The 25556-nt window shown below is 41.0% G+C and overlaps 1 protein-coding gene across 2 annotated transcripts in view; it reads right to left on the reverse strand.

Moving 5' to 3' along the window:
- LOC110528004 (immunoglobulin superfamily member 21) overlaps positions 1 to 25556 on the reverse strand; it is a 282540-nt gene that overhangs the window by 84441 nt on the left and 172543 nt on the right. For both annotated transcript variants that reach the window (XM_021609765.2, XM_021609767.2), the window contains exon 4: positions 11353 to 11471. In XM_021609765.2, the coding sequence (XP_021465440.1) occupies positions 11353 to 11471 (119 nt within the window). The remainder of the gene's footprint in view (positions 1 to 11352; positions 11472 to 25556) is intronic.

A 25556-nucleotide genomic window follows, 5' to 3' on the forward strand; every position in this document is an offset into this window, starting at 1 on the left:
GTCACTTTATACATAACAATGCCACTCTATATAATGTTTACATACCCTACATTACTCATCTCATGTGAATATACTGTATTCTATACCATCTCCTGGGTCCAATATTGCGCTGATGCGCATAATGATGGTGACAGGTGCGCATGATTATGGGCAGCCTGGCGCCCTTGGGCGCCAGGGAGAGGGAGCGGGAGCAGGCGTGACAGGATTTTAGTTTGTTCAGCACAAGTAATGCGAGAGTATTGCAGATTACATTAGCATCCCTCTGTTATTCAATAGTTGGTCATGTATGGATATGTGGCATACAGACACAACTCTTTCCAACCACTACCTCATGCTCTTATGGTTGGAATGTGCCATAGAGTACATTAATAATTCAATAACAGTAATGGTACTTCATAAGTACACAGAAATAGTTGCGCCGTGTCATTGACATTGCCTGAGGAGCTCACCATTTGTGACAGAGTTTGCTCAAGTTACAGTGAGAGGCCACACATAAACTACATGAATATGTAATAGATAAAAGCCAGTAGTGTTGTTCTCCCATGAGGAGTCATTACACATCTCTCACTCCAGTGCAGCCTCATAGTTACATTCCAGACATCTTGTACATGGCTTTTCCATTTAGTCAATTAAAATACCCTCCAACCCTCATGGTCTAACGTGATGGATTCCGCAGTTGAAAAGTAAGGTCCCAAATTCAGGCTGAATTTCCCTTTCTAATGTCTCCCTTTTCACTCCCCTCATCTAATTTGTATTCAAGTTTAGAAAAATGGGCATAGTGGAAAGAAATCCATTAGATGCATGCCCATAGGCTGCTTTCAGGAGCTCCTAAACCTGTATTTCTTCCATCCCCACAAATGTATCGCCTGTCCTGCTGCCTTTTGTGCAGTCGCCAGAGATGAGTGTGGAATATCTAAGACCACTGTCAAGGGGTGCTCAGCAATGCTCCAAAATGTCTGCCACATGTCCCTCTCAGACTATGGCCTGTTAAAGGTTGGCCATACCAAGTGTCATGTACAGTATAAGCTCAGGATGTTTGAAAAGGACTTGGAATCAGCTATGCCATCATCTATACCCCTACTATTGTATAGTTGTGCTGGCTGTGCCACAGAACATTGGCTTTATGTAAAGACCTCCAACTGAAAGCTACAACACTCCATGGTTATGCCAATAATATCACATGGTTGGTTTTATTTCAATTGTAAATTAAAACATTTTCTGACACAGTAAACTTTTGTTGAACTTATAAAGTCAGGGACTATTTTAAGAGGAGGACGTTTAGAGGAAAGGGAAAGTTATTATGCACAGTGATATTCAGGCTTCCAATAAAATAGCTTGTCACACAGAGGGAAAAGGTAATATGAAAAAATAGATATATTTTCTCATCTTCGGGTACAATCAGTGTATCTCTGTGGAGGAGCTGTATCTCCACTGTCGCCCCCCTGCTCAACAGAGGGGACCTTGGCGGGGAGCGGGAGTTGGTAGGGTGCTGGGAGCAGAGTCGAGGCAGTGATAGAGACATCCTGGGAGGGGAGCGAGATAGACACACTTCTACACCAGGAATGAAACCCAAACCTCACACTGATGAGACGCCAGGAGAGGACTGTACACAATATCAGACACACATCAGATACAGACAGCAGGATGAAGGGAGGAATGCTACTCAGGAAAACAGAAAAGAGCTGCATCAAAAAAGCCATCACTAGGTTACGTTTTAAGCAAAACATTTTTGTATTTTTTTTAAAGGAGCATGGGAACTATTTGAAGATGAATACTTTCAGAGGTTTTAAACTCCTAAAACTTTGCCGAAAGTTACTTTTTGTCAAGAGTGGCTCTATGTCTGCATGAATACGACTATCACCAGTTATCACCCAAGTGTGAATAATTAATGAGGGTCATGTTGATATTGTGATTCAGATCATTTTGTTTGAAAGCATTAAGTGCACACTCATAATAACGACTCATAAACATATAAATGAACTCTATTACAAGGGAGGTTAGAGAGATTATCTGAGATTAACACTGGGTAGTTTGAGGATTCTGCATCCTACAGCCTTTAATAAAGAGTCGTTGGGCTCATGCTGTGAAAATAATAGTGTTTTTTCCACAGGGCTGCCCAATCTAAATGCATGCTGTTAAACAATAGCCCTGCATGGGGGAGAACACACAGCAGGTCCTACTCAGGGCACTGAAAAGTCAAGTGAACCATTTATGTGCCTGCAGGATCCCTTGTCTGTAGATAAGTACACTTCGTACGGAGAAGTACACAAACACTTTCAGAGACAGGTGCTGGATTGAGCGGTAAGGTTCATCAATTACTATGTAGAGACATGTACTCTATTTTCTTTGTTTTCATATGATTGTCAATGCTACTGCTTACTAGTTAAAAGAGATTGCCATTGGTTTCAATGCATATTATTCACAATGGCAATGTGTCAAGACTTCCTATACAGTTCTGACATCAGCACAAACCCATCAACAACAACAAATATCACTGCAATATTAAAGAACGGGAAAGCTGCTTACAACCTTGATGCAGAACTATTCAAATGTATTCTATTCAGACATAGACATGTAGCTGTAAATCGAACGCAGAAGGGTTCACTATCAAACTGCAACAACACGTGGAACATCACATTTTGGTTTAAACCATTTTTTTAAATACATTTTTTAATAGGCAAGTCAGTTAAGAATAAATTCTTATTTTCAATGACGGCCTAAGAACAGTGGGGTATGTGCCTTTTTTCAGGGGCAGAACGACAGATTTTTACCTTGTCAGCTCAGGGATTCAATCTTGTAACCTTTTGGTTACTAGTCCAACGCTCTAACCACTAGGCTACCTGCCGCCCCACGGAACATCACACTTTGATCTCTACCAAGAAGAAAACAATATACACGCCACGTTATCAACCATTGACCAGCAATAAACAAGTTGATTTCAGTAAAGGAAGGAGCTGAAAATACCAGGATTTTGCTCTTGGGGGCATTCTAACCAGTGTCAATGAGCACCACTGAGCATTGCAGCACATGGTAGTAAGTGGTGCTCATCTGCCCGTATTGTAAACATCATTCAGTGGTTCAACAGCAATGTTATTTCACAACTAGACAAACTTTGATAGACAAATACAGTATGTTAGTTCAGCGTATCTTTCTTTTTGTTTTCAATAAACTGGGCCATGCAACATACAAGACAAAGCATGAGGAATAGAAAGCAGATGAAGAGCCGATGCCCTTGCCCGTTTCTCATACACCAACAGACATACCAACACATACTGAAGAGAAGAAAGAGACGTGAGTCCTATGGACAGAAAGTCGGGTTGGTTATCAACTGCAACAACAGCACAGGTCTGCAAATCATCAACATAGAAAGTAAGACCTGAGGAGTAAAATCTTGAGTCAATGTACAATTTCACCTAACTGTAAGTCGCTCTGGATAAGAGTGTCAGCTAAATTACTAAAATGTACATGTAAGGAAGTAAAAATCACAAGGACATCTAACCAGGGATAGCAAAACATTATGTAAGTATACCCTTCAAAACTAGTCACGGCTAGTTTAGGAATCAAGTCAAAAGGCACTTGTACAAATATGAATGTGTATGTAAGTGCTCCTTGACAATAAAACAATTTCAGATTTGTTCTTGTGGGTAATTACTGTATGTGTCCCATTCTGAATTAATTGGCCAAAAACACACAAATCAGTCGACACTTTTTCAGATAAAGGTAAAAAAAAAACTACTTTTTAACCAATTCACTTAAACATTTTGAGGCTTCAAATCAACACATAACCAACATGGTTTTATGTCTCAACTTCAGGAAGCAAAACACATTAAAAATAGGAAAAATTAAATAGGTTTAGTATTTTATTATGTGATGTGCATACTGTTCGATGTTGGAGAGGAAATCCTTGAGGAAGTCAATGGGTTGTTTATATTCCCCTCAATTATCACCCCAGAGTTTAGCTCAGAGATCTGTTTCACCTGTCCTTGTTATTGTCTCCACCCCCTCCAGGGGTCGCTTGTTTTCCCCAGTGTATTTATCCCTACGTTTCCTTTCACTCTGTGCCAGTTCGTCTTGTATTTTTCCAAGTCAACCAGCAGTTTTCCCATTCTCCTGCTTTTTGCATTCTCCTTTTTCTAGTTCTCCCGGTTTTGACCCCTGCCTGTGTCTCGATTTTGTACCAGCCTGCCTGACCATTCTGCCTGCCTTGACCAAGAGCCTGTCTGCCACTCTGTACCTCCTGGACTCTGATCTGGTTTTGACCTTTTTGCCTGTCCACGGCCATTCTCTTGATAAACATTGTAAGACTCCGACCATCTGCCTCCTGTGTCTGCATCTAGGTCTCGCCTTGTGCCTTGATAGATAGATGTTTAATAATTCAATACATTTTGAATACATTTCAGTCTTCATTTTCAATGAGAGCTCCAAGCCAACCTATTATAACGCAACAAAATTCTGAAAAAATCAAGGGGTCTGAATACTTTCCGAAGGCACTGTATACACCGATCAACACTATTTAATATATATTTGTGGTGTATACAGTGCCTTCGGAAAGTATTCAGACCCCTTGACCTTTTCCTCATTTAAAAAAAGACTGAGGTAACAAAATGTGGAAAAAGTCTAGGGGTCTGAATACTTTCCAAATGCACTGTATACGGACAGATTGCATTTGGATTACTGATGAAGAGCTATTTGGGTTGTTAATTCGATTCGTTCTGACATTTCTTGATTTTAGTTTTTTGATTATTTGTGTACTTCTTTGACATTTTACTGCACTGTTGGAGCTAGTAAGACAAGCATTTTGCTGCACCCGCTATAAAATCTTTAAACTTTAGGTTTAATTTATTCGCACTAAAGAAAATGAGTGAAAGAGAAAACAGTACAGGCAACAAACTGGTAAAAACAGTGTGCAATTGAGGTTGGAAGCCCAAAAAGGCTTATATGAAAACCACACCACAAATATAAGTACAAATGTTTGTTCAATCAGTTAGAGAAATCATATTAATTTTAATTGTACATAATATACTCAGTAGACAAGAAAAACAAGAAAAACACTTTTGATTAAGTGTGTGTGCATGTGTGTGTGAGAGAGAGTTAGGCTACATGGAGGAGATTATTGGGTAGTTTGGTTCATCAGGCTGACCCCCAGTCTTCGCTTGAAGTTATTGATGATGAGGTTTTAGCAATGTGAAGATAAGAATTCCAGAGTACGGTACCTCTGTATCTGATAGAGAATGTACTGTCTGAGGTGCGGCAGCAGAGAGGGTAAAGGTCATTGCAGTGTATGGTGTTATATAGATGGATTTCAGAATTAATCTGGAAGAATCAATTGAAGGGTTTAGGTAAACTGTTTGAGAAGTATGAGAATTTGTAGATGAAAGTGCATAATTGTTGTACATGTTGTAAATAGAGAAAATATAGAATTTCACAGAGGTGCAGGTGGAGACAGTTAATTAGTATGGTAAAATGTATTTTGCATGATGAGCCATTTCTGTAGGTAGGAGGCATATGTACTTAACCAGACAATATTATAGTGAATTATATATGGGTAAATTAAACTATAGTATAGAGTTAGCAAGCCTGATGTACCAAACCACTAATCTTTCTGATGATACTGTACTAACAGATTTCGTCACTTTGCTACAGACAAATTGAATATGATCTTTCCAGGATTACTTTTCATCAGTTACAACTCTGAGGAGTCTAGTGGATGTGACTTATTCTATTTCATTCCCACCAATTGAGATTCTGGCTCTTGTCCCCAATTTATTTTTTTACTGTATGTGTACATGTGTTTTTATTCTTATTCTGACTAGTGAATACAATAAAGTTACATTTTTTTGTGTGTGCATTAGTGTGACTCATTAAAATATGATACAGACAAAACAGCCAGAGGAACGTTGATACATGATTAGTTAAATGGCTTGAGAGGAGTGGATCAGAGAGACAGTAATCAAGGACACTGTGTGCTGGTGACCTTAGGCACATTAATGCATAGTGTGGTGGCATACACTTCCTAATGCATGTGATGAATCTGGCATAAACTGAGTCTTTCTCAGGAGCGGATGATGATTAGCCCATTGTGTTCGAGTCCTTCCTTACATCAGGCATGGGATAGAGGTGCTCTCTCATCTCCTAACAAGCCCAGGGCACAGGGGGAATAGCTGCCCCATAGCCATCCAACAATACCCCACTGCCCGCTATCCCTAAACTCTGACCGCTAAAGCATGAAACATAGCAAGAATCTCACTGCCAATATACTGCCGATAGGTACTTATCACAGTAGGAGGCTGTTCCTTCTCTTGCTAGAACAAAAGCTGTACCTGCTGCTTGTCAACCCGATAGCAACGAACCTACAGAGTATACTTATAAAATCGCAATGCTTGTCAGTGACTTTGAGCCAATCAGTGAGAACAAATCCCCACTTGAGGGAGTCAAAAATAAAAGGGAAAAAGAAGGCCTTATCTCCGTACATCCATGGATGAGCCAGTCACACTTCATATGCAAAGTATGCTATGGCAGGGTTTCCAAAACTCTGTCCTGGGGCACCCCATGTTGCTGGTTTTTGGGCTGGCTGTGACCATCAACAAGGGCTTTCTACAGAATAGCAACATTATCGTAGATAGCTCCAAATCTAGACCATAAGCAATATTCACGGATATGCATTGCCAAACAATGCTACTGCCACCTTCTGGTTTGGAGTATTTAAACAAGGCTGAGTGGCTGACGACTTGCATGGTCTATGCTATGTGAACACAAAAGAGATTGATTGCCGACTCCCTGTTCAGAGGCGCTAAATACTGTCGAAAAGCAAATGTTTGACAAATCTACCGGCGTGTCTGAGCTTTAACCCTTACTGCTGTGTCTGCAGGCGTTGCTGTGTTTGGGAATGACTGGAAGGTCATTAATCCAAGCCGTTTATAAACGAGTAGCTAAATATACACCGTGCTTAATTACAGTTCTTAATTAAAGAAGGTATCCCAGTTTTATAGGATGAGAGAGTAATTAGTCCTATACACCTTAGAGCTCATCTCACTGTTCATGGGTATATACAGTTGAAGTCGGAAGTTTGCATACACCTTAGCCAAATACAATTCCTGACATTTAATCCTAGTAAAATTGCCTTGTCTTCAGTCAGTTAGGATCAACACTTTATTTTAAGAATGTGAAATGTCAGATTAGTAGTAGAGAGAATGATTTATTTCAGCTTTTATTTCTACACATTCTCAGTGGTTTACAGGTTTACATACACTCAATTAAAATTTGGTAGCATTTCCTTTAAATTGTTTAACTTGGTCAAATGTTTCAGGTAGCCTTCCACAAGCTTCCCACAATAATTTGGGTGAATTTTGGCCCATGCCCCCTGACAGAACTGGTTTAAATGAGTCAGGTTTGTAGGCCTCCTTGCTCGCACACGCTTTTGCAGTTCTGCCCACACCTTTTCCATAGGATTGAGGTCAGGGCTTTGTGATGGACACTCCAATTCCTTGACTTTGTTGTCCTTAAGCTATTTTGCCACAACTTTGGAAGTATGTTTGGGGTCACCTACCATTTGCAAGACCCATTGGCAACCAAGCTTTAACTGATGTCTTGAGATTTTGCTTCAATATATCCACAAAATGTTCCTACCTCACGATGCCATCTATTTTGTGAAGTGCCCCAGTTCCTTCTGCAGAAAAGCACCCCCACAACATGATGCTGCCACCCCCATTATTCACGATTGGGATGGTGTTCATCGACTTGCAAGCATCCCCCTTTTTCCTCCAAACATAATGATGGTCATTATGGCCAAACAGTTCTATTTTTATTTCATCAGACCAGAGGACATTTCCCCAAAAAGCACAGTCTTTGTCCCCATGTGCAGTTGCAAACCGTAGTCTGGCTTTTTATGGCGGTTTTGGAGCAGTGGCTTCTTCCTTACTGAGCGGCCTTTCAGGTTATGTCGATATAGGACACGTTTGACAGTGGATATAGATACTTTTGTACCTGTTTCCTCCAGCATCTTCACAAGGTCCTTTGCTGTTGTTCTGGGATTGATTTGCACTTTTTGCACCAAAGGACGTTCATCTCTAGGACACAGAAAGCGTCTCCTTCCTGAGCGGCAGCGTGGTCCCATGATGTTAATACTTGCATACTATTGTTTGTACAGATGAACGTGGTACCTTCAGGTGTTTGGAAAGATTCTAAATCCATTACATAATTTTCTGTCATTTTCCAAACTGTTTAAAGGCACAGTCAACTTAGGGTATGGTAACATCTGTCCCACTGGAATTGTGATACAGTGAATTATAAGTGAAATAATCTGTCTGTAAACAATTGTTGGAAATATGACTTGTGTCATGCACAAAGTAGATGTCCTAACCTACTTGCCAAAATTATAGTTTGTTTACAAGAAATGTATGGAGTGGTTGGTAAACTAGCTTTAATGACTCCAACCTAAGTGTATGTAAACGTCCGACTCAACTGTAAATAACAGCCCTGCTGCCTCATGAAGGTTATCCTCTAAATTCCATATTTGTGCCCTGCAAAGGTTACAACAAGGGATTACTTGACATGCCGTTTAAACCCAGCGCGTGTCGCCGAGATGCTCTTCATCAAGAAGGTGAATCTAAGCCTGACATTCATTCAGCTGATATGTTTTATAACTGACACTTGAAACACAGGAGGTCAACAGATCAATAGACAGTTGTCTTAATATGGCTCTCAAGGTTCCTCTGAGGTGCTGGACAACCACATGTACATACTGGATAAACAATAGCTGCATTGGCTTGCTGAGCCAAGGTCAGTCTGATCTCTAAGACATAAATTACTACTCCTAATATTTGAAATGTCACAGAGGTAATAACAAATAATGACTCTATTTCTACCATTGGGAAAAGAGCTATTGATTTTTTTCATTTAGCAATGTCTGGAATTATGACCTTTGCATGCGATTTACAGGAGATTGATATGTCTCTGGAACTCTAGTAAAATGAAATTCTTTAATATTTTGTGGTTAGTAGCAGTCAGTAACTGAACCTCTGGTGCTGTGAAAACATCAAAACCAACCCAATCACTGTATCTGAAACTTCCCTTTCATTTCACATGTCTACTAAATGACTTTTCTATACCTCATGGTTCATTAGTTATTCAAATATGGACAAAATAAATGAATTAAAAATGACTGAAGATGTCATACAGTTTAAGATCTACAGTACCCAAGGGTTCTCTGATTTCCATTTCAAAACCCAGCTCTTGGATTTAATTGATGTCATAATTTGCTCAAGTGAGCTAAAATTGAACTAGTGATCGTTTTAAGATCACTTGTATTGGTGTTAAAATGTTCCCTGTCTGGCTACATTTCCACTGGAACTATGGGCTCAGTAGAGAGATGTGTGAAACACATGCACTGAATCAAATCTTTACGCATAATACTGTATGTGACAGAGCACTAGCCAACCAGTAAAGAGGACAAAGAGGAAGCAGCTGTAGCAATGAATATGATGCATTGTCACCCTACAACAAGCTTGCAAGATCAAAGTATATAGAAGTAACTGCATGGCCATGTTAAACTACAGATGAACTGGTGAATAGGAGATTATGTTCATTTTCTGATATTTCATAATGATTGGACATGCCCTGTCAAATATATATGTTTTTTCAACATTGCTTTAACCATAAGATGACTCAAATGTTTTCTCCAGCACTCTCTAACCCGTGAACTATTTTACTCCAATGGAGAAAAGAGACATAAGAAGAACAAGTTTTTTGTTATCTTGAGCATACCTTTGAGATATAGTTTTAGTGGTTAACTGTCAATAACCATTGATTATAATAGCATTGCCTTAATAATACTCTAGCGTTGGCTTAATAATTCTCAAGGCAAAAGTCTCCCATGCCTTGAGGCATCACCAAGCCATTGTGAATTTACACAGTTGAGGATAAAAGTAAAGAACATAAACTTTCCTTGAGTGAAGGAGAGTGGCAGAAGTACCAAGAGTTCGAGGTTTGGCCTTCTGAAACTGAGTGATTGAATTTCTTGGCAGGGGATTCATTAAAATTATAATTCTTATTTATGAAGCCCTTTAAAAAAACTGCTTCCTATTAATTTACTTTTTTCTCTCATTTTCTTTCTTTCTCCCTTTTCCTTTTTTTCTCACTTCCCAGTGAACTTGGCACACTAATAGGTTATGAATAATTCTGTTTCAGCTTAGACGGCAATTAGCCACAATGCCGGAGGCCATTCTTCTTCTCCTCCACCAGGGGAGATTTAACACCCAGCTGAGAGAGAGTTCCCACACTTTCCCCTGGCTATATCATTCTTATATCTTGACCACCACCCCTTAATGATTAAGGGGTTAACTTGGGTGAATCCTCTCCCATTGATAAAGCTCTGTTCGCTTAGGTCTGTGAAGAGTTCATCTGGTTTGGTATTTCTTGTATATTGTATGGTTTTATGTTATTATGGGAAAGTGAAGGTCAGCGGAGGAGCTCTGAGAACCAAAACTAGTCTTTGGGTACACCTGCAGCCCAATGTCAAGAGCCATTGGCAGGCAATATGGTGAGGAAACAAAATGAACAAATGGACTAATTATGTCCTTGTGTTTCTCTCTCTCTCATGTTTTTGCGAGAAATGTTACTGTTGGTAATTAGCGATAGGCTGTACATAGAAATCCTTGCTGCTGGACTTCAAACACCAGAGAGAAGTGAGCCAGCTGTCATTAGAGAAAGTTGCACCAACAAATACTACAAAGAGGGAGCGAGAGAAGCAGCTCCTCAGGTCACTGGCAGAAACATGGGAACAAAGAAACAAGTAATTCTCCAAAATAGGGTAGGTTTGCAATTATACAGATCGAGACTGGTTCAAATCCCTGTCTAGTAGTGGTCTCAGAGGCAGCATTAGATGGCATTAGAGAGGGGAATGGTTCAGGTTCTTTTTTTGTATTTTTATTGTTGTTTCTCCAGTCATGTTTGCCGTATGGAACTTGGGATTGAAGAAGGGAGAGTGAAATTGTGTTACAGCATGATATAGTACAATCTCCAAAAAACACTGCCTCTGTCTACTCTTGAACCTCTTAGACATTCCTCTAGCAGTCCCACTATCATCATGGCTGTCTCTTACCTTCACTCACAAGGAGTGCCAATGTAGATTTCTTGTCATTTTTTTGCTGCTTTAAAGTATTTTCCCTTTACATTTATCTTATATAATGTGTTATTTCTTCCATTTCTAGCTATCTAAAGTCAATCCCGTTAGAAAGACAGCAGAACACCCAAGAGATAGAACTGATTAATGTTGCAGGATGTCAGAGTAGAGCAGAGCTAGCCATTTTTGCATATTCACAGTCACAGGCTGACTACAGAGTAAAAATGACTCACACATAACGGTGAGAAAGACGTTTCCTGATGCCAAGACCACCTTTTCTCTCGTCGCTCGGTCGTAGATGCCCACGTGGCATTCATACGGTCCATTGTCCGAGATCCGTACCTCCGGGAGCCTACAGAGAAGAGGCAAACATTTGAATAAAAATGAAATACATAGACATTTTTTCATAATATATCATTTTCACAGGAAATAGTTTGGACATTTTCAGATAATTCAATCCACTTGCAAATTGCATGACAATGTCCTTTATTGTGTTCCTGCTTTTCCTCCAAATGTCCCTATTGAATGATGTTGAAAGGAGGTGAACAGCAGACATACTCAGAACACTCAATTTGTTTGAATTCAAGAATAAATAATTTTACCAAAACCTCATTATTTTTCAGGAGTAAAGCCTCCATGTTTGTGTGGAGAAATAAATGAAACCAAACAATTATTCAGCCAGCCAGCAGATATGATACGACCATTTTTGAAAGGTCTGGAAGCTCAATCTGTATTCTGTGCCCAACTAATGTGTCAACAGCAATAATCAAAGTGAGACATTACCAGTAGCATTAAGGCCCTGTGATTCATTACCACAAAACGGGAACAATTGTCCTTCCTGCCCGGCGGCTTCAGGTGGAGACCTCTGTTGGAACAACGGCAGGGCACCCAGAGCGCCGGAACTCTAATGAGTTCAGCAGTGCTGAGTGTGTGTGTGTAGTGTGGAGGGTAAGAGGTGATCATTCTGTTGGTGAACAGTCAACCCTGTGTGGGGCAATCATGCACCCTTCACACCCCCAGCCCATATAGAGAACATGTCCACAGTCACTTTGAAGAGTCCCCATTGGGTCACGGCTGCAGATGCCGACTGATAGAACCTCAGTGGCAGTCACATTAACATTGTATTTTATTAAGTGTTACGGATGATGCGAATTCTCGCAACTTTTTGTTAAAAATCGCGCAACATTTCAACGTCCTGCTACTCATGCCAGGAATAGAGTATATGCATATGATAAGTATGTGTGTATAGAAAACACGCTGAAGTTTCTAAAACTGGTTAAATCATGTCTGTGGCTATAACAGAACGTGTTCAGGAGTAAAAATCCCAGGGAAAACTGTTCACCAAAAACACAAAAAAAATATTCATCTACCAGTCTTTGAATTGTCTAAGGCGATAGAAAATAGATGAGGTTCCGTTTACAACATCTACAGCTTCCACACGATGTCGCCAATACTGGCATTTCATTGCAAGTTTATCCTTGTAAAGGTGAATTTTCCTTGGATCAGACGGCCTTCATAAATGGACATTTTGGGCATACTTTGACAGATTTAATCGGGAAAAAGATCCAATTGTGATGTTTATGGGACATATAGGAGTGCCAACAAAGAAGCTCGTCAAAGGTAATGAATGTTTTATATTTTATTTCTGCGTTTTGTGTAGCGCCGGCTACCGCTAAATCATTTGTTTAGGTCTCGTTCAGGTATTTTGGGGGGTGCATGCTATCAGATAATAGCTTCTCATGCTTTCGCCGAAAAGCATTTGACAAAGATCTGACATGTTGGCTAGATTCACAACGAGTGTAGCTTTAATTGAGTATCTTGCGTGTGTGTTTTAATGAAAGTTTGAGTTTTATCGAGTACTATAGGTGGCGCTCTGAAATTTCCGCTGATTTGGTTCCTGTGCAGGAACCAACATCCGTAACAGGCTAGATTAAGATTTTACTATTTGATAATTACAGTTGACAGTATATGATTGATGTTATGATTGTAAATTGGTGTACAATTCAGTCTATGGTTGCAAGAAACCAATTAAACCTACTACTACTACATGACAGGACTGTGTTAATGCTGCCTTCAACAAAGGCCTCCAGCTTTAAACAACTTCACCAAGATGATAGTCACGTGATGATTGACTGACAGTAGGCTGATTTGTATTGAAAGGGGGCAACAGTGGACTCCGCTGTGCATCTCATAAACATTGCTCTGATTAGCCAAACATTTTTTTCATCATGTCAGATCACATCCTATGAATCTTGATCAGATATGCATTGTACTGGAATTCTTTTCACAAATGAATAATAACAAACATGACCACAAAAAAAACAACCTTTTCATTTAGGAGTAGCATGCAATTTCACCCCACTAATTCTAGTTTTGAGGGCACTTTGTCAAACTGTGATTATTATGTTGTGATGAGCCCTGGCACCAGTGATACCTATGCTGGCATTACCCTCGCATCCCTCTCAATGAATTTGGCATCACGAGCTGTGCACACCAACTGCCATGTGACTCCAGTCCAGCACATCTCTTCTCTTTGTCTCTCTCTCTTGCTTTCTTTCTCTTGCTCTCTCTCTCTTGCTCTCTCTCTCTCTTGCGCTCTCTCACACTCTCTGTCTCTCTCTCTCTTGTGCTCTCTGTCTTTGACTTTCTCTCGCTCTCTCTTGCTCTCTCAATTCAATTTCAATTCAAGGGGTTTTATTGGCATGGGAAACATACAGTGCCTTCGGAAAATATTCAGACCCTTCGACTTTTTCCACATTTTGTTACGTTACAGCGTTATTCTAAAATTGATCAATTACGTTTTTTTTCCCTCAGCAATCTACACACAATCCCCCCATAATGAAAGAGTGAAAACAGGTTGTTTCAAATGTTTACAAATTTATAAAATGAAAAATGGCAGAAACACCTTTTTTACATTACAGTATTCAGACCCTTTGCTACGAGACTCGAAGTTGAGCTCAGTTGCATCCTGTCTCCATTGATTATCCTGGAGACGTTTCTACAACATGGTTGGAGTCCACTTGTAGTAAATTCAATTGACTGGACATGATGTGGAAAGGCAAACACCTGTCCATATAAGGTTCCACAGTTGACAGTGCGTGTCAGAGCAAAAACCAAGCCATGAAGTTGTCCGTAGAGCTCCGAGATAGGATTGTGTCGAGGCACTGATCCGAGGAAGGTACGAAAAAATGTCTGTAGCATTGAAGGTTCCCAAGAACATGATTGGCCTCCATCATTCTTAAATGGAAGAAGATTGGAACCACCAAGACTCTTCCAAGAGCTGGCCGCCCGGCCAAACTGAGCATTAGGGAAGAAGGGCCTTGGTCAGGGAGGTGACCAAGAAACCGATGGTCACCTAGAGATGGTCACCTAGGTCACAGAGATCTAGAGTTCCTCTGGGAGATGGGAGAAACTTCCAGAAATACAACCATCTCTGCAGCACTCCACCAATCAGGCCGTTATGGTAGAGTGGCCAGATCAAAGCCACTCTTCAGTAAAAGGCACAAGACAGCCTGTTTTGAGTTTGCCAAAAGGGAGCTAAAAACTCCCAGAACATGAGAAACAAGATTATTTGTTCCGATGAAACCAAGATCATGTCTGGAGGAAACCAGGTAGCAACCCTAAGGTGAAGCATGGTGGTGGCAGCATCATGCTGTGCGGATGTTTTTTAGCAGCAGGGACTAAGAGACTAGTCAGGATCGAGGGAAAGATGAACGGAGCAAAGTACAGAGATATCCTTGATGAAAACCTGCTCCAGAGTGCTCAGGACCTCAGACTGGGGTGAAGGTTCACCTTCCAACAGGTATAATGAAATAACTGCAACTCTGAAAGTGTACATTCTATTTATCAAGTTTACATCTAAGTGTTGTATAAAAAATATGATTAATTATGAGAGTACTTTTGTGAAGGTAGAAATGTGATTTTATTCTTCAAAACTTTTGCTCAGTCAGTAACCACGCCCAAGTGATGGAACACCCCCTTTTTACACGAGGATAAAAGCCTTGGTAACAAAATTTACATTAAACCAAGCAGACGGACGGTGTAAGCCGGACGTTACGAATGGCTGAAACTACCAGACCAGAAAGCATGGAGTGGTGGCTACACTTTGAAATGGTTAGAATCTCTGAAACCACGCAACATGTGAGAATAAGATAAAAACTAGACCAGAACATGTGACAGTCTGCAGCTGTGCATATAAAGACACCTAGAACTTTGACTAAAGTCACGAGGTTGGAAGCAAGAAACCTCATCTCAGACTATCACTGATGCATCTGAAGTATCTGTCAAACAAACACTTCACTATCAAAGAAGCTCAACAACTAAGAAGGACATTGTGACCTCTGGTGGACAACCAGAGTCTTACATTGAGCCACTCCCCAGAGACGGATCGATTGGTTTCAACAGAGAGACAACAAAGAAAGACGTCTACACGTAAATATATACATCACATTTCTTATCCGAATGAACTGTGGTTCATGTGCAAAGTATTACTATGCCTTTGAGCTTAGGGTCCAAATGTATCCAAGTGTTGTCTCTCTTTGTCTCTTCCTCTCTGTACCCCCCTCTCCATACGTGTAACAAGCCGTCATATCTTGTCAGTCCACTAGGGACTTTTATCTCACGTAAGTGTGTATGTGTGTTCTGTGTTATTATATAGTTAGTTTTGTATTTATATTTGTATTTATTATGGATCCCCAAACTCATCACAATGCATTCATTACATAATTCACATCACACTAAGTGTGTGCCCTCAGGCCCATACTCCACTACCACATATCTACAACCCAAAATCCATGTATACGTGTCTGTATAGCGTGTATGTTATCACGTGTGTGTATGCATGTGTCTGTGCCTATGTTTGTGTTACTACACAGTTCCTGCTGTTCCATAAGGTGTATTTTACCTGCTTTTTAAATCTGATTATACTGCTTGCATCAGTTACCTGATGTGGAATAGAGTTCCATGTAGTTATCTATGTAGTACTGTGCGCCTCCCATAGTTTGTTCTGGACTTGTTCTGGACAAGACTGGCATGTCTTGTGGGGTATGCAAGGGTGTCTGAGCTGTGTGCTTGTATTTTAAACAGACAGCTTGGTACCTTCAGCTTGTCAATGCCTCTCACAAAAACAAGTAATGTGGAAGTCAATCTCTCTTCCACTTTTAGCCATGAGAGATTGACATGCATGTCAATAACGTTAGCTCTCTGTGTACTTTTAAGGGCTAGTCGTGCTGCCCTGTTGTGAGCCAACTGCAATTTTCCCAAGTCCCTCTTTGTGGCACCTGACCACACAACTGAACAGTAGTCCAGGTGCGACAAAACCAGGGGCTGTAGCACCTGCATTGTTGATAATGTTGTTAAGAAGGTAGAGCAGTGCTTTATTATGGACAGACTTCTCCCTATTTTAGCTACTTTTGTATCAATATGTTTTGACCATGACTGTTTACAATCCAGGGTTACTACAAGTAGTTAAGTCACCTCAACTTGCTCAATTTCCACTTTATTCATTACAAGATGTAGTTGAGATTTTGGGTTTCGTGAATGATTTGTCCCAAATACAATGCTTTTAGTTTTGGGAATATTTAGGACTAAGTAATTCCTTGCTACTATTCCAAAACTAACTGCAGCTCTTTGTTAAGTGTTGCAGTCATTTCAGTCGCTGTGGTAGCTGACCTGTATAGTGTTGAGTCATCTGTATACATAGGCACACTGGCCTTACTCAAAGCCAGTGGCATGTTGTTAGTAATGATTGAAAAAAATCAAGGGACCTAAACAACTACCCTGGGGAATTCCTGCTTCGACATTGATTATGTTTGAGAGGCTTCCATTAAAGAACACCCTCTGTGTTCTGTTAGACAAGTAACTCTTTATCCACAATATAGAGAGGGGTGTAAAGCCATAACACACACATTTTCCAGCAGCAGACTATGCTCGATAATAGTCAAAAGCTGCACTGAAGTCTACAAGACAGCCCCCACAATCATTTTATCATCAATTTCTCTCAGCCAATCATCAGTCATTTGTGTAAGTGCTGTGCTTGTTCAGTGTCCTTCTCTATACGCATGATGAAAGTATGTTGTCAATTTGTTTACAGTGAAGTAGCACTGTACAATGGGGCAAAAAATTATTTAGTCAGCCACCAATTGTGCAAGTTTTCCCACTTAAAAAGATGAGAGAGGCCTGTAATTTTCTTCATATGTACACTTCAGCTATGACAGACAAAACTAGAAACAAAATCTATAAAATCACATTGTAGGAATTTTAATGAATTTATTTGCATATTATTGTGGGACAATAAGTATTTGGTCACCTACAAACAAGCAAGATTTCTGGCTCTCACAGACCTGTAACTTCTTCTTTAAGAGGCTCCTCTGTACTCCACTCGTTACCTGTATTAACGGCACCTGTTTGAACTTGTTGATCAGTATAAAAGACACCTGTCTACAACCTCAAACAGTCACACTCCAAACTCCACTATGGCCAAGACCAAAGAGCTGTCAAAGGACACCAGAAACAAAATTGTAGACCTGCACCAGGCTGGGAAGACTGAATCTGCAATAGGTAAGCAGCTTGGTTTGAAGAAATCAACTGTGGGAGCAATTATTAGGAAATGGAAGACATACACGACCACTGATAAACTCCCTCGATCTGGGGCTCCACGCAAGATCTCACCCCGTGGGGTCAAAATGATCACAAGAACGATGAGCAAAAATCCCAGGACCACATGGGGGGACCTAGTGAATGACCTGCAGAGAGCTGGGACCAAAGTAACAAGGCCTACCATCAGTAACACTCTACGCCGCCAGGGACTCAAATCCTGCAGTGCCAGACGTGTCCCCCTGCTTAAGCCAGTACATGTCCAGGCCCGTCTGAAGTTTGCTAGAGAGCATTTGGATGATCCAGAAGAAGATTGGGAGAATGTCATATGGTCATATGAAACCAAAATATAACTTTTTGGTAAAAACTCAACTCGTTTTGTTTGGAGGACAAAGAATGCTGAGTTGCATCTAAAGAACACCATACCTACTGTGAACCACGGGGGTGGAAACATCATGCTTTGGGGCTGTTTTTCTGCAAAGGGACCAGGACGACTGATCCGTGTAAAGGAAAGAATGAATGGGGCCATGTATTGTGAGATTTTGAGTGAAAACCTCCTTCCATCAGCATGGTCATTGAAGATGAAACGTGGCTGGGTCTTTCAGCATGACAGTGATCCCAAACACACCGCCCGGGCAACGAAGGAGTGGCTTCGTAAGAAGCATATCAAGGTCCTGGAGTGGCCTAGCCAGTCTCCAGATCTCAACCCCATAGAACATCTTTGGAGGGAGTTGAAAGTCTGTGTTGCCCAGCAACAGCCCCAAAACATCACTGCTCTAGAGGAGATCTGCATGGAGGAATGGGCCAAAATACCAGCAACAGTGTGTGAAACCTTGTGAAGAATTACAGAAAACATTTGACCTCTGTCATTGCCAACAAAGGGTATACAGTGGGGCAAAAAAGTATTTAGTCAGCCACCAATTGTGCAAGTTCTCCCACTTAAAAAGATGAGAGAGGCCTGTAATTTTCATCATAGGTACACTTCAACTATGACAGACAAAATGAGAAAAATGAGAAAATCCCATTGTAGGATTTTTAATTAATGTATTTGCAAATTATGGTGGAAAATAAGTATTTGGTCAATAACAAAAGTGTATCTCAATACTTTGTTATATACCCTTTGTTGGCAGTGACAGAGGTCAAACGTTTTCTGTAAGTCTTCACAAGGTTTTCACACACTGTTGCTCGTATTTTGGCCCATTCCTCCATGCAGATCTCCTCTAGAGCAGTGATGTTTTGGGGCTGTTGCTGGGCAACACGGACTTTCAACTCCCTCCAAAGATTGTCTATGGGGTTGAGATCTGGAGACTGGCTAGGCCACTCCAGGACCTTGATATGGTTCTTACGAAGCCACTCCTTCGTTGCTTGGGCGGTGTGTTTGGGATCACACCACAAATTTATATACGTTTTTAATCCATAATGATTAACTGGAATGAATTAGTCAACATAATAGTGATGTGAGTAAATCTTTTGCCTACAGTTGCCGGGGCGTGCATGATGCAAATATGGATAAAGCAAGATCAGCCCTGTGAGTTCTATTGTGTATCAGTTGTTGTCTGTGTCTGGGTAGAGGAAATCCCCCTCCTAGTCTAAATATAATTTACATGAACAAATATAAGATAGCTGCAGTTTGACAGAGTTTTCATCCCCCCAGGGCCAGGAGTTTTTTTCAGGAGTTTTTAAAAATGATGTGACCTGATTTGCAAAGACTGGTCCCATCATAACCCATATAAAACCTTTTTACAACTGATGAATCACTGTCATATCTTATAGGGTCCAGAGTTTTCCTAGTTAGGTTAACAAATAAGGAAAAACTCCAGGCCCCAGATGGTAAAAATTGCCCCACCGCCCTGTGACCTATGGTGGCAACAGTCTGCTTGCAGTTGTCAGTTATCATCAGGTATGTGGATGATCAGGGCTTTATTCAGGAACATTTCTTGGGCCACTTTGATGTGTCAAGTGGGCGAGATAAACAGTCTGTGTTTGACTTACGAATGTTGAGATGTCTGAGTTTAAGTTCATAGAGAAACTTGTTGTCCAAACCTATGATGGCGCAGCTGTAATGGAATGTATCTGCTATTTACAGTGAGCACCATAATTCATTGGACAGTTACCATTGTTTTGTTATTTTGGTTCTGTACTTTAGCACTATGAGTTTGAAAGGATACAATGACAATGAGGGTGAAGTGCAGACTGTCAGCTTTAATTTGAGGGTATTTTCATAGATACCGGATAAACCGGATGTAGTGTCAGCGTTTTTTGCTGGCATGTCATCCCTATGTTTGTTTATCTTGTCAATGAAAAAGTTATTAAATTACTTGCCAATATCAGTGGGTTTTGTGATAAATGAGCCATCTGATTCAATGAATGATGGAGCCAATTTAGCTTTTTTCCCTTAAATGTAATTTAAGGTGCTCCAAAGCTTTTACTATCATTCTTTATCTTTCTTTCATAGTATAGTTGATTTGTATTTTTATTTAGCTTAGTCACATGATTTCTTAAATTCAAGTATGTTTGCCAATCAGCTGTGCTGCCACACTTATTTGCCATACCTTTTGCCTCATCCCTCTCAACCATACAATTTTTCAATTCCTCATCAACCCAAGGGGATTTAACAGTTTTTAGTAATTTTCTTAATGGGTGTGCGTTTATTAGTCTAGAGGCGAAAGAAATGCACACCTATTTCGGCGAGGTGCTGGCTAGCGGAGTGGAACACTTAAAAAATAAAGGAGAGCCGCACACTCTAGGAGCTCAGATGCAAAAAGATTTATGTCCGACAAGCTGTCTTTATCAGGGTATAATGCCAAACACTGCGGAATGACTCTACGTTTTATTGGCATCGAACATGTCACCCTGTCTTTTGACACTATATAAATGAGTCATCCCGCGGTGTTGTCATTATACCCTGATGAAGGCCACTTGTCTGTCGTTGGACATAAATGTTTTTGCATCTGAGCTCCTAGAGTGTGCGGCTCTCCTTTATTTTTCATGTGTGCTTATTAGTAACTGCAATAAGCAATTTCATAAATGTGTAAAGTGCAGCATCTGGTTACTCCGCATTACACACCAGAGACCAGCGAATATTCTTTACGTCATCAACACATGAATCACTACAAAACGTATTGTATGACCTCTTGTACACTATATTAGGCTCAGCCTTTGGAACTTTGGATTTCCTAGATATGGCTATTATATTGTGATCACTACATCCTATGGATTTGGATACTGCTTTAAAGCATTTTTTTGCAGCATTAGTAAGGAAGTGATCAATACTTTATTAATTCCTGTGCTGTTTGTAAATACCCTGGTAGGTAGCAGGCACTGGTTACAGTTTGAAGTTTTTTTCTTTCATGGGCAGGTTGATGAGAGCCAATCAATATTTAAATCACCCAGAAAATACTTCTCCGTTGATATCATGTACATTATCAAGCATTTCACACGTTACCCAGATACTGTTAGCACTTGGTAGCCTACAGCTGCTTCCCACCAGAATGGGCTTTGGGTTAGGCAGATGAACCTGTAGCCATACTACTTCAACAGTATTTAGCATTAGATATTCTCAAAGCTTTACAGGAATGTGCTTATTTATATGGACCGCAACACCTCCCCCGCTGGCATTTCTGTCTTTTCGGTAAGTGAAATAACCATGTATTGCTACCACTGTATCATCAAAGGTATTATCTAAGTGAGTTTCAGAGATACTCATAATATGAGTTACATGCAAGTTATTGACTTCATGGACCTTGTTTCACAGGCTGCATATGTTAATAAGGGCTATTTTAAGCACTCTTCGGTGTTGTTTGCTTGTTTTTAAATGCTTTACTGAGAAGCTTATCAGAAGTAGACTTGATAGTGCAGGGTGTGCTGCACAAAGGGGTCATCCTACTAGGGCACACTGCCTCAGTGCTAACAGTGTAATAACTCTGGTTCATAGGCTCATGATTACTGCATCCAATAGCTGTAGGATTAACAAAGGTATCAAGCGTAATTAGGGGACATAAATTAAGTTACTTATGTTGAGTTTACCAACACCCCTAGGATAATGTAGCATGATAGTGATTAGCTGAGCAGGTCTTGGGTCATTGATAAGTCATTGTTTCAACGCAGCCTTGAAATGGGTGGACAGGAGTCCAGGAACCAAGATGATTTGGATGGATTCTGTCATTCCTGTTGAGTATCTTCTGTTTCCAGAAGGCGTCAAAGTTATCTATAAAAGTGACTGTGGAGAGCCGACACGGCGGTGACACTTCCACTAGAGCGGCGTCTGGCTACTGGGGTGAAAGAAAAACTAGGCGGGCGTGGATTCCCCAGTAGTTTATGTAGGTTTGATACTTGCTTGCTAAGAGTAGCCACTTCACCCCTGTAGTACTCCTCAAGCAAGCAGTTGCTACATTGAAAGTCAGCGCGGTCCACATTGTCCAGGGAAACAAAACAAAGTAAACACAGCTCCTGCAGCGCTTGAAACGTTCAATAGCGACCTACATTTGAGACCGCTGGATCAGCTAGGCTAGCTGGGCTTCCGTGTCTCACCCCTCTGCGGAATCTCGAGGGATCCCGAGACAGACAGCAGCGCTCACAGCAACTAAGCCCAACAGAACCGCAGAATCCCAAATAAAATAAATGTATATAAAAAAAACTATCAGCTTTACAAAAACTATAAACCGAGGTCTCTCGTTCAGCTTTCAGCATTCAGCAGTGTTGTAAATGATTAAATCAATGTGTGTATTACTGAATATTCAGAAAGGCTGGGGTTCTTACGGATCCCAGGATTATGCAACGTTCAGAATGATACTGATATAAGGTAATGATTCATGTGACTGTTATCGATATATGATTTAAATATATATCTTTGAGTTTAATTAGGGAGATGGTAACTGGTTAAACTATTTATTCTCTGGTGCCCTAAATTCCTAATGAGTTAATTGTTACATGATTAATTTAATCGAGAAACAATTAAACATAGTTACTTGATTTGATAAATAACAGTCATCACATTCATGATAGTCAAGTCAACACAGTTGTCATGGCGTCGGCCTGTGGGTAAGGTTTATGACCCCCCCCCCATAAATATATTTCTCCCTTCCCTCTCTCTTGACTCTACAGAGGGACTCTTGAATAGCCTTTGTTAAACATAGAGAGTCTGGGAACATCAAACAAGTGGAGGGAAAGGAACCATATTTTGGTAATAGAACCAGTTGAAAATGTGCGTTGGTACTTAATGAATATGATGTCAGTTCGGTTTTCATCTGAGACATTATGACTGATGACAGGACGACCTAAACTGTATCTGGGAAAGTCTACACATTATAGTTATCAGATTCACATGGAATTGTTGTGTAATTGAAATGTTTAAATATAAAATTATTTGTGAAAAGATTAAATGTAATTTCAGCTTCCAAATGAGAGATTTGAGTTTTCATAAGGTTAGGGCTCTGCTCAATCAGTGGCCCGCCCCTGTGAAGAGACATGGGTTATAAACTATTAAACACACCCTTATCTCGCTCCACTATATAAGCCATTGACGAAAATGTAACCTCCTGTTCCGGGTACATTAGGATAACGATCCAATGTCAGAAGGATTCAGATAATAACTACAGAACGAACCCAACCTCAGCGTGAGCTTTGGTTGCGAATGGTATGAACGTGGAACTCTTATTCGCTACAGAAGTGATACCTCCTAGCCGTTGAGTTAGCAACGGCCACTGTAAACGTGGGCTAGGAAAGGACGGATAGAGTGTAACATGTAACACACAACGACGACCCCACAACGTTTCCCGTTCCCCACCAGAGACACTCTTCAAAGGACAAAGGACTCTGTTGGGCAACACGGCCTTCCATCTACCACCAACCTATTGAGGCGCAGCTCCAAAAAATAAATAATTCAACCCAATTTTGTATTGCTGATTCAACTTGTGAAGATAACCAAGAATTTACAACTTTCAGATGAGACTGATTAATATTGACTGCTATTGATGTAAAATATTACTAGGTCTTTAAGAGTTTATTCGGAAGATAACAGCTCTATAAATATTATTTTGTGGTGCCCCGACTTTCTAGTTAATTACATTTACATGATTAGCTCAATCAGGTAATATTAATTACAGAGAAAGGATTTTATAGAATAGCATGTCATATCACTTAATCTGGCATAGCCAAAGACACGACACAGTGTTGTAATGATGTGCATATAGTTAAAGTAATAAAGGCAAATAAATCAAAAATAAATACAAGTTCTATTTACCAATGGTGTTTGTTCTTCACTGGTTGCCCTTTTCTTGTGGCAACAGGTCACAAATCTTTCTGCTGTGATTGCAAACTGGCATTTCACCCAATAGATATGGGAGTTAATAATAATTGGATTTGTTTTTTAATTCTCTCTGGGTCTTTGTGGGTCAGTCTTACAACACAATGGCACAGACAAATAGGGCTGCTACTAGCTCTTAGGAAACTTAGCAGTATTTAGTTTTTTTGTTATTTCTTACATTATTAGACCAGAAATGTTTTGCTGTTATTACATACATCCAGGAAGAATTTTGGGATATAAGAGTGGCGGTAAGTTATCAGCATTACCAGCATTATGACCAGGAATACGACTTTCCCAAATCAGTTCCTTTGTTCGTACCCCCCAGGGCAATTGAACTGATTCCTGAGGCTGACCAAAAATATTCCGGCAGAGGAGAGGTACTCGGAGTGGACTTCTAGTCCGACTCAGGAGGTGCGCACACCACCCACCGCTTCTGAGTATATTACTCGCTAATGTTTAGTGTCTGGATAATAAAGTTGACGAGCTCAGGACGAGTATTTCCTTCCAGAGAGACATCAGGGATTTTAACACTCTGTTTCACTGAAACAAGGCTCTCTCGGGATATACTGTCTGAGTCTGTACAGCCCGCTTTGAGGATAACACAGTGGCACCGACGCGGCCCAAGGACTGTGGTCTCTTCTTCACCGTTGGCAACTTGAGTAAGACATTTAAACGTGTTAACCTTTGCAAGGCTGCCGGGCCCAGACGACATCCCTAGCTGTGTCTTCAGAGCAAGCACAGACCAGCTGGCTGGAGTGTTTAAGGACCTATTCAATATCTCCCTATCCCAGTCTGCTGTCCCCACATGCTTCAATATGTCCACCATTGTTCCTGTACCCAAGAAAGCAAAGGTAACTGAGATAAATGACTACCACTGAGAGGCAGGTATGCGGAGTCAACATTTGAATGAGGAACAGACTGGTAATAGGACAGGAACAGTGTCAGCATACGGGTATACAAAGACAATGAACATTAATGCAGAAGCAGGGAACAGAGCAGGGAACCAGACAGTTTTGGGGAAGGTAATGACAGAGATGATTGAGTCCAGGAGAGTCCAAGAATTGCTGATGCGCTTGACGGGGGGAAGGCAGGTGTGCATGATGCTGGGGAGCCTGGTGCCCTCGAGCGCCAGGGGGAAGAGTGGGAGCAGGCGTGACAGTACCCCCCCTTTTAGGGGCGCCACCCGGCGTCCCACCTGGGCAAGCCTGACAGGCCGACCGAGGCAATGGGTGCTGGACAAGCCGGCTTGGTGTGAAACCCTGACGAACCGGCTGAGACATAGGAGCCTGACAATCCAGCTGAGGCATGAAGGCCTGTCGATCCCGCTGAGGCGTGGGAGCCCGATGATCCGCCGGAGGCTTAGCAGCCTGAGGAGCCGGCTGAGCGTAAAACCCTGACAATCTGGCTGAGGCCGGATGTGGAATGGGCGCCTTTCTGAGCCCACCGGGTCAAGAAACCTCTCGAGCCAGCTAGGGCGTGACAGCCCGACGAGCTGGCTTAGACACCCCTGGTTCCATCAGTGTCAGGTACCGGATCCGA

This window comes from Oncorhynchus mykiss, chromosome 7 (assembly GCF_013265735.2).
Source record: "Oncorhynchus mykiss isolate Arlee chromosome 7, USDA_OmykA_1.1, whole genome shotgun sequence".
Lineage (NCBI taxonomy): Eukaryota > Metazoa > Chordata > Actinopteri > Salmoniformes > Salmonidae > Oncorhynchus > Oncorhynchus mykiss.